General features: G+C 33.3%; 1 protein-coding gene across 1 annotated transcript; it reads left to right on the forward strand.

Moving 5' to 3' along the window:
* The first annotated feature begins 121 nt into the window (after nt 1-121).
* On the forward strand, nt 122-6,702 carry LOC136275696 (tetratricopeptide repeat protein 21B-like). The gene is made up of 16 exons (XM_066085444.1): nt 122-266; nt 588-714; nt 1,126-1,191; nt 1,293-1,395; nt 1,512-1,622; nt 1,746-1,827; nt 2,079-2,229; nt 2,562-2,717; nt 2,909-2,975; nt 3,257-3,382; nt 4,306-4,419; nt 4,612-4,665; nt 5,587-5,643; nt 5,742-5,862; nt 5,965-6,032; nt 6,613-6,702. Exons 2-16 carry the CDS (start codon nt 605-607, stop codon nt 6,688-6,690), a joined length of 1,464 nt encoding a protein of 487 aa, XP_065941516.1. The 5' UTR covers nt 122-266; nt 588-604; the 3' UTR covers nt 6,691-6,702.
* The last annotated feature ends 3,784 nt before the right edge of the window (nt 6,703-10,486 follow it).

Consider the following 10,486-nt stretch of genomic DNA (forward strand, 5'->3'; position numbering starts at 1 on the left):
TAAAAAAAAAATTCTCATGCTTACAATAAAACAACAAAAACTGATGGTCAAAGATCAATGATATTTTGATTTATTGAGAAAAAACAACAAACATTTTCAAAACAAAGACGTGAACACATACTTCTGGATTCTGGGTATCCTTGAAGACATAGAATGGGAGCGGAGTGTGGAGAGCAGTGAACTGAACTCCTTTGTGGGAGTTAGTAGAATTAAAAGGAAATACAGTGTAGAATCACAATCATTTTCTTCTCTATCGAGGGACTTGTGTAAGCTAAAAGTTATGAGTTTGAGATTTGGGGTCAATTGCTCCTTGATTGTTGCCAAATTTTGATTGTTTGTTTCATGCAGTTAGTTTTAGTGTTTCTGTTATGTTTCAGATTTGTTCCCCATTGGTTGTTTTGACATTTCAATGAATTTGACATACTTGTTGTACATGTACCTTTTGATTAATATTGGAGTTCCATGAAAATATTTTTGTAATTGCCAATTGTTTCAAGTGCAAAATAACGTGCAAGAGAACTTCAAATACTGATACACATGTACAGGTATAATCCTTACAAAGTCTTGAATCTAAATTAATCTTTTAGCCTCTGACCTTGATACCATGATGGAACACACCAAACTGATGGTGCTACTGGCCAAGGTGTACCAGAAGGTGGATAGAATGGAGGATGCCATGACGGCCCTGACCAAGGCTCGGGACATGCAGGCCAGGTACACAGCTAGAACGCCTAGAGATGTCTGGTCCCAGTATCATTAAACAGGGCCTCTTTACTGTGACATACAGTATATCCAGGGGTTTTTTTTGCATGCCACAAAATTTTCAAAAATGGGGAAAATATGTACCATTTTTTATTTATCTCTGTCATTTTAAAAGTGTCTTACAAAAAGTAATACAGGATATATATCTGCGTATTCAATATTTTGTGATTTGAAAGAGATTGCAAAAATTAGATCATCGCGGAATTACTGGATATGATAATGGTAGTTATATGCAGTGTAAAATTTTAAAATGTATTAAAAACTCTTCATAATCTAGAGGCCTGTAGTTCAACTGAAAGCTTTTGGATGTAGAATACTTACGTGTTTCACACTTTAATATATACTTGTTTGTTCATTTAATAGAGTTTTGAAGCGTGTTCAAATTGAGCAACCAGATGCTGTTGGCCAACAGAAACAGTTGGCTTCAGAGTAAGACTTTACTTCTGTTCTTTGTACTGTGAAATTGATACGCGCCAAAATTATTGTGATTTTAATTTATTGATTTCTGTTTTGTCTCTGTGTTCTTCCAGTATTTGTGTGACAATGGCAGAACAAGTAAAAGGACAGAGAGATTACGAGAAAGCCATCAAGTTCTATAAAGAGGCTCTGGTCTACAATGAAAATGACAGCAAGGTAATGATACCAATGACAATGAAGTTTGATTCATTCAAATAGTGTGTGCTCTATACTAGTACTTGTAATCAGAAGCAATGATCAGTTTGGTTGATATTTCTGTGTCCTTTACAAAGGTGATGTTAGATCTGGCTGGGCTCTACTTGATGACAGAAGACCTTGATTCCTGCCAGCATCAGCTGATGAGTCTCCTGAAGAACGAGAAGGAGAATGACGCTGCTACAATTGTAAGTCGTGACAGAGCAGAAATTTGGTGTACAAATTCTGGAATTGAAAGGAATTTTTGGTGACGTTTACAGGTAGGAGAGCAAGTATTCTGGTTTTATTTTTGTCTTTTTCTTTTGTAACAGATGTTGGCAGATTTAATGTTCAGGAAGAATGAATATGACTCAGCTGTGCACCATTTTCAGCAACTGTTGACTGTCAAACCAGGTTTGTTGGTTTATTGAATATTGCAACTCTACTAAACCTAAGACGAAGATTTTTAAAGATGAAAGATTTGTTTTATAATGATAAGTTATTCTATAGTGAACTATGTAGAAATGATCAGAGGTGTGTTCAACAGAGCGAGCACTTGCGAGCGCTCACCAAAATTCCCTATACCTGCAACACAAATTTTGGCGAGTTCTTGCGAGCGCTCGCTCTGTTGAACACGCCTCAGATGTTACTGTGCTTCCTGACAGATAACTATGAGGCCCTGGCGGGATTAGTGGATCTGATGAGGAGATCCGGGAAGCTGGAAGAGGTCCCTAAGTTCCTGGAGGCTGCTGAAAGTGCCACAGGGAGAGCTAGCATGGAGGGTGGATTCAACTACTGTAAAGGCCTGTATGAGTGGTAAGAGAATACATACTGTAGATTCATTTTTTCACGCGAGTACCTAATTCCACGATTCAACTGTTTTGCATCAAATCGTGAACGCCAAATTTTTTTTCCTAATTTTTTTCATACATTTAGTTTAGTTTAGTTTACATCTGTCTGAGAATTAAAAGGAAGATTTTAAAATTGATGAGATGTGTTTCTCACGATTTTACACAGATATTGATTCCTCACGTTTAATTAGGAATCTACAGTAGATGTATATTTCCAGCATTCTTACTGTGAAAGTGGATTGCAGAATGATGATTTATATTTTACTATGTTTGCTATCAAAGAATGTGTGCTTTTAGGTACACTGGTAACCCCACAGCTGCTCTGAAGTTGTTTAACAAAGCTCGTAAAGACAGCGACTGGGGAAACCTGTCTATCTACAACATGATCGAGATCTGTCTGAACCCTGACAATGATACGCTGGGAGGAGAGGTGTTTGAGGACGAGGGAACTGGGTCAGTGGTTATTGTTAATGTTAGCAAGCAGCAGTAAACATCAGCTTGAAACTCTGACTACTTTTGAAAATTACCATTTTTCTGTATACAAAATATGAAAGTAATTTAGGAAATAAAGAATAAAAGAATTTTTGAGATTTTTTAGTAATTGTTCTACAATGTTGATGAAATGAAAATGTTTTGAATTTCAGAGCTGTGGATCGAGACAAGATGGAGAGTGAACAAGTGGCTGTCAGAACAGCGGAAAAATTACTCAAGGCAAGAAATTACTTTGTATTGTCACATGTTGACTAAGTTGAAAAAATTACTAGTAAATGTAAGAATATACTGGTACATGTTTATTCTGATAGTGGTTTAAAGTGCTTTTTATAAAGAATTTGCTGAAGTCATCATTGCAAAAATGATTGTCAAATTTCACTGGTACGAGAAGAATCCTCATACATATGATAATATATATCAAAACATAATATAGTTTGTTTAAACATGGAAATGATGAATTGTTAATGTACATACCTCACATGAGCTTTGTGTATATACAGGAAGTAAAGGCCAAGCCTGGAGACCTGAGGCCCAAGATGTTGGAGAACATGGCGCTGATTGCCTCCAAACAGAAACAGAATGTGGAGAAGGCTGTCAATAACCTAATGGAAGTCAGTGCTAATGAGGTAAGGGCCCTCAGCCATGGTGAATGCTGATAAGGTGTATTATTTTGTGAGTGTTATTGATTTCATTGTTTGAAATATTTTGATTTGAATGTATTTCAATTGATGAAGTGAGGAGCCAAAAAAAAGATATATTTGAAAGATACTCAAATGTATAAAATGTGTACATATAGGTCATTGAAATGAAATCCAATAATTTCGAAGGAAATGAAATTGCTCTAAAAGGTGTGAGCTCTTGTAAGAAGATTATAACAATAAGTGCTTATTTTATGTAGCATGACTCGGAAATTCCCACCTCAGGTTCAGCGGTAGGTGCTGTTTTCTTGGTTACAGGGACATTGTGTTGATTTCTTGGTGTCAGGAACGTTCTGTAGCAACCTCCTTAGTTCATAGAGGTCACAGTTCAAGGTCACAGGTCCCTAGTTTGCACAAATCATCATTACTGTACTTCCTGCAGTTCAGTTTTTCAACCATACCTCACAGGGATTTTGTTCTTAAAATGTCTGCTGTTTTTTCAGGGACATATTTTTCATGCAGGGATATGTAAAATATAAATTTACTGAACAAATAAAATTCTAATTAATAATATTAAAATACAAGATCCAGGTTGATGATGCTTATAAATGAAAGTTTCATTTTTGTTTAGTAATTTTATTTGTTTTTCAATCAAAATATAAAGTGGAAAAATGTATACAAGTGGTTTTAGGTAGAACAGTAAACAGATGCACATTAAATGTTGTACAGTGACGCCACCACTACCTAGCTAGTTCATTTTCATTTTATTGATCATGCACATTATCAAAGATTTCATACAACTGAAGAAAATAAGTCATGTTTGGTTATTTGATAAGCATGTTTTTTCTGTCGTAAGTACATGCACTGTCTTGCATTCTGTGATAATCTCTAGATAATCCGTTTTCACACAGCGAGAACATGTGGGTGCACTGTATGGAATCGCGGCAGCTTACATGGTACTGAAACAGACTCCCAGGGCCAGGAACCAGCTCAAGAGAATTGCCAAAAATAACTGGACAATGCAGGTTAGGGCCATAAGTTATCACGTATACTTCTTGCGTAATTAACACACATTGCTACTGGGCATGACTAATATTGCAATGAAAACTATTCTCTCTTTATTTTTTGCATCTTTCAACTGAAACATTTACTCGCACATTCATTGAAAAAAAAGAATATTTAGTCTAAACTTATTCTGTTAATATGATTTTTTTTAGGATGCTGAAGATCTTGAGAAAGGCTGGCTTCTGTTGGCAGATATCTACATACAGGTACTTTTTGTATTCTACCAGTAATATCAATATGTTTTGTTATCAAAATTTGTTCCCTTTAATAAGAATTTGAAGAAAATGTACAAACAACGAAAATTGGCTCAAAATAATGAATGTTTATAGTAGTGCATACTGGCACTGTACCAGTTATCGGCTATAATTTAACGTTTTCTTTTCGTGTTTCCTTATTTCTTGATATATTGGAATAAAACTTTTAATACTTTAAATTGTGAACTCCTTATTTATCCATCAGTTAGATTATATCATCATTTAGAACCAAAAACATATCGTTTCTGTGCTTTTTAGCACACCTCGAATTTGCCGAGGTATTATGATTTACTGTACCAGTTATCGGCTTCGTGATAATAACATAGTAAAATCCTTGTACATTTTGATTTTATATTCTGCATCATACGGTAATATACACAATCGTGCCCTAGTTAATGCATACTTATACAATCAGGCGTTCAACTGCGCAATGAATCTCTCTGATTTTAGTGAGTTCCTTTTGTTTATAAATGTTATATGTATTAATATTATATGTCAAATCAAAGAAGGGATATAATTACATATCACAAAGAGGTCATATTCTATTTTTAACTTATTATGTCACTTCCCCCACAGCTGAAAGTGCAAAGATGTAAATCAGCGGTAAACAATAGGATCATTAAAGCTCATGTTTAAAACATATTGAGGAAAGTTTTCAAGCAAACATACTTTTCTTTAATCAAAACAGACGACTGAATTAAAAAATCTCGGTTATTCGCATGTTATAAACCCGAACCCTCAGTTTAGCCGATAACTGGTCTTAGCCGATAACTGGTACAGTACCAGTAGAGTTATCTGAATGTGATGATTCATTTCCCTTTTGTAAAGCCCTTAAAGTTTGTAAAACTTTAAACTGACTCCAATTTATTGTAGACTGGGAAATATGACATGGCTACAGAGTTATTAAAACGATGCTTACAGCATAATAGGGTGAGTTTTCTTTTGTATTTCAAATTCGAAAGTATTCATTACAATAAAAAAATTTCAAATACATGTACTGTCATTTTAAATTCAATCTTATTTTACAGTCCTGTTGCAAGGCACATGAATACCTGGGATATATTTTTGAGAAAGAACAATCTTATAAAGATGCTGCCTCCAGTTATGAAATGGCATGGAAATATGGAAACAAAAACAATCCTGTCATAGGTATAACTTACACTGTCATTGATTAAATCATTGTACAAAGGGTGCTGCTGACAACTCATTTCTAATAACTATATGTTAAACATATTTTATTCTTCATTTCAGGCTTCAAGTTAGCATTCAACTACTTGAAGGCAAAGAGATTTGTAGATGCAATTGATATTTGTCATCATGTAAGTATCTGTTTTAAAGTTGATAGAAAAATTTTAATAAGCTAGAGAGATTGATTTATGCAACCAAAGGGTCCCAAGGCTGAGTCTACTTGTGCTCGTTAACCCAATATGTTATAATGGTGCCCAACAAAATAACCCACGTGGAGTTGATTGACGAGTCTAAAGGGATAGAAATCTCAAAAAAAGGAAAAGAGAAGAATGTGATGCCAAGCTTCTACTAGCACTAGATACTGTAGTTTCATTAATATTCATGGGTATCAATATTCATAGATAAAGTGAAAATCACAATTTCAAGGATACGTAAATTTGTGGCCAATGATCCTATCAATACAAAATGTTAGTAAAAATTGCACTTCAATGAACATTTGAATTTATGGATCAGCTTAAAAATGAAATACTCGAAAAATTGGTATTCAACGAATATTGATGAAACCACAGTAGTAGGTTAACCCTTTAGCTCATTCGGTAGAGCGAGTGTTGTTAAACAGATGGGTCTGCAGATGAGTCACTCATATTCTCTTATACTGTTAGTGTTACATAAGATTACTTTACAACTGATCGTATATATTTATTGTTTCAGGTATTAGGTAATCACCCAAATTATCCCAAAATAAGGAAAGAAATCCTAGAGAAGGCTAGAGCATCCCTGCGAGTGTGACAGACTGCACTGTTAAAACAAAGACATTGAACAGACACCCATGACTACTCATCCAGTGAAGCGTATCACTTCCTGTCATGTGACAGCCACTGCTGTGATAATTTTAGAGATCTTGAGAGACAACTCCGTCCAGTCAAAGAGAACTTAATATTGTAACTTTTTTTATGTATAAAATAAATTATTTATTGAATTTATCATCATTGTTGACTTTAGAAATACCCCTTAAAGAGTATATTTTTAAATTTGACTAAGCCAGACCTCTATTAACATAGAAACAGTTTGTTGTACAAGTAGTGTAAAAATGAGGCTTCTTTTTAGTTGGATTATATATATATTATATATATTTTATTTCAGAATGCAGTATGCACCTTTGAATGTTTCTCAAATCTAATGTTTAGACCTGTAAGTTTTAAATATCCAAGGATTGTGTTATATATTTGTATTCTTATCGGTGCAGTGTATAATTCTTATCAATTATGTCATTGACTAAATGAACACTGCATGATCTTAACTCAAGGATTTAGAGAAAAAACACTAAAGCAATATTGCAGATAATAATCATATATTATTTGATACATGTAATAAAAGAAGTCTTATTTCCCGATCAAATTTGGGTCAATGCTGCCACACGCCATGGTACAGTACAGGTATTTGTCATGGCACTCTACCCCACAGTGATGGTGGTAGGCTAATTGTGAGTCGGCTGACTGGTTGAAGTGGCAGTGTAGTGCGTACAAAAAGCCTGTTACTTGCATATTTCCATTACAGAGGGATACACAGCAGTCCTCAAATGCATTCCCACACCTCGCCCGACACTTCACCACCCCAGCCTCTGTAGTGGCCAAAAGTACCAGCAAACTTACCAGGATAAAATTCTGCATCTAAAAATTAAGGGCGGGACAAAATTGCTGTAAAGCTGTTATAGTGACAAACTTATCTCTTTATTTTATATATTTTTGGGGATAAGGATGGAGGGGATATGTTATTCTATTCTCCTCCCTTTGGCAACACATAGTACCATTATTTAGAAACTTTATCATACATTTCAATTTAGGTGTAATTAGCATTACTGGTATGTTTTTAAATGGTTGATTCATTAGTCATGGACTTAAACCTCCCTGAAGAGGACCAGGCTTAGTCCATCCCAGGTTAAGGTAAGGTTTGCGGTTACAGGGAGATAACTCACACATTTTCATTGTGACGTAACACCAACTACCCTTTATTTCAGTTATGACGTCAAAATTTATATGACGTCATAATTGATTTCAGTTTTTTTTTATTTCGCGGGTTTTTTTTAGTTTCAATGAAAAAATAAGAGGACACAAGCAATTTGTCGATTTCCACGAAAACGAAATCCGCATCATATGGTTTTGAATAGTGTTTTAGAAACATCAGATTACACATGTTCTAAGATACGTTTTTCTTGAAATCGTTGGACTTGGAAAGGTTTTAAATAAGATGTTTTCGTTTACATAATATTAGTCCAAAATTAAGACTTTTGTTGCATTTTATTCTATTTTTAGATAGTTCATCAGAAATTAATAAAAGTGATTCATGATATTAATAGTGATATTATTTTCGAACATTTTAAGCATAAATAACCCCCATAATAGTCACATATAAAATGTACATATTTTCACGAAATTGTTGACATTTCATCAAAATGAAAATTGGAAATCATGAACTTTGACCTTTTGTAGTTATAAAACGGGACGGGCAAATTTCATTTGAATTTCGTGAGAAAAAAGACTTTAGTATAGTGAACAAAATGGTATGTAACTTTGGTACAAACTCTAAAAAATGCAAGCCGCAAACCTTACCTTAACTCTTGCCAATATTTTAAGCCAGTTCGTACCTTAATTATTTCAGCTTGATAAACTAAAGCTTGCAAGTAAAGTGATTTATTCAGTTACCGTTATACTCTACTCAATGTCAATTGCCTTAAAGGGATTTAAACCAGCAACCTTACTTTGCCTATGACATGTATGTGTGCCAATAATATGGTGTGCAACAAATTTAATCGTTCATTATGCATGGTTCTTTTTTTTTTATTATATTTGGGAGTAGTGAATTAATGGCAAGAAAGGATGTATTCAACAGAACTAAGACATAATGCTGTTAATAGATGTCATATTCAATGCATGTGTGAAATTATATACATGTATTTAAATACAAGTACTTGCTTTGTTGGTTTTAATGGCTTTAAGATTGGATTCGTTTGGAAAAAATATTGATTCCTTTTAAAATTGTGATATACAAACAATACTTTATGAAGTGTCTTGTAGGAATTGGAGTTTTATGACCTAGGTACAGGAATAATGGAAACTTTATTGATTTAAAGAAAGGTATAAAACTTACCTGTTCAAGTTGGTACAGTTTGTATTGATTATCTGACGATCTTGACCTTTAACAACTGTCGGAGAACAGGGTCTTACTGATAAAGATTCTTTGTTTTAAGAAAATTAGCGGTAACGCAAGTGCCATTAAATGGAAATAAGGTGCCATGGGTGGCATTATGTCTCTTTAATTTTGCAAGGACAAAGCTACCATTTTGTTGAAGAATCTTGTGTTTGAAGTGAAATCTAGATCCTAGATCCAAATATTATTTTTTTTTTAAAACCTCGTGTTTTTCCTTGTTGCAATAAAACAACAAAAATCGATTATCAAAGATCAATGATATTTTGATTTATTGAGAAAAAACAACAAACATTTTCAAAACAAAGACGTGAACACATACTTCAAAAGTAAAACACAAGTCATTAAAAAGAATCAAAAGCATTAAGTTACGCTATCAAAAGTTGCAATAAAGTATAGATCTAAATTCTTAGAATTCAACTCTAAGATCCATATGACAGCTAGTGCAGGCTAACCTAATTAAGTGCACTGAAGCTTTCAATTGGAATTGAGTTGCTGTATTAATTATAGTTTTTGTTCTAGCAATGTTTTGCTTAGGCATACAAGGGAAGGCTTTAAAAAATGATTTTAGAAGTCGGGTTAGAACTGAGCATTTAATGAAATGATGCTAAATTGTGACTGTTTAAAAATTTTTTTTTATTAGTTTCTAAGAAAAAATGATGGCATTGCTGATATGAATAATTTCTTAGTAGTAAAATAAAATTGTTCATGATGTCTGTGTATAATTATAAAGATCTACATTTCTGTACAAAACTCATTAGGTGTATCGGTAATCAATAAAATATATCCATGATTACACTTATGCAAAGCATATAAAAGTACTACAATTAACACTGTTGTAATGATGTTGAAGTCATACCATAATTACCGTAATTAGGTAAAATATTTCAAAAAGACAATGTAATTGTTGCTGGATTTTGATGCATTATAATACCAGTAATTAACATACTTACATAGAAAAATACTACAAAATATTTCTCCACCAAAAATAATGCTGAATTCAAACTGGTACTTCTACAAACAATTCCAATAAGAAATTATTTAAAACCTTATCAGAAAAAGGTATATAAATGAAATGGGTGAAAAAATGTCATATATTTCCATGCATGTACACTATATATTTATACTTAAAATCCAAGTTAATATATTTATTTTGTTTCCTTCTATAGATATTGAGCATGCAGTAATAAGTATATCGTATATATTAAAGTTTACCCAATAGAATAAACTGAGGTATTCATGATTATATGAAAAGAGGTTTAAAAAAAATTTAATATGAATTATTATATAGATATGTGTTAATTGTTAATTAATAGAATAGAGTCATCTAGTAATCCACATTCATCCACATCCTCCTCTTTCAAGTATGTCACATTTACGG

Source organism: Magallana gigas, chromosome 5 (genome assembly GCF_963853765.1).
Source record: "Magallana gigas chromosome 5, xbMagGiga1.1, whole genome shotgun sequence".
NCBI classification, from domain to species: domain Eukaryota; kingdom Metazoa; phylum Mollusca; class Bivalvia; order Ostreida; family Ostreidae; genus Magallana; species Magallana gigas.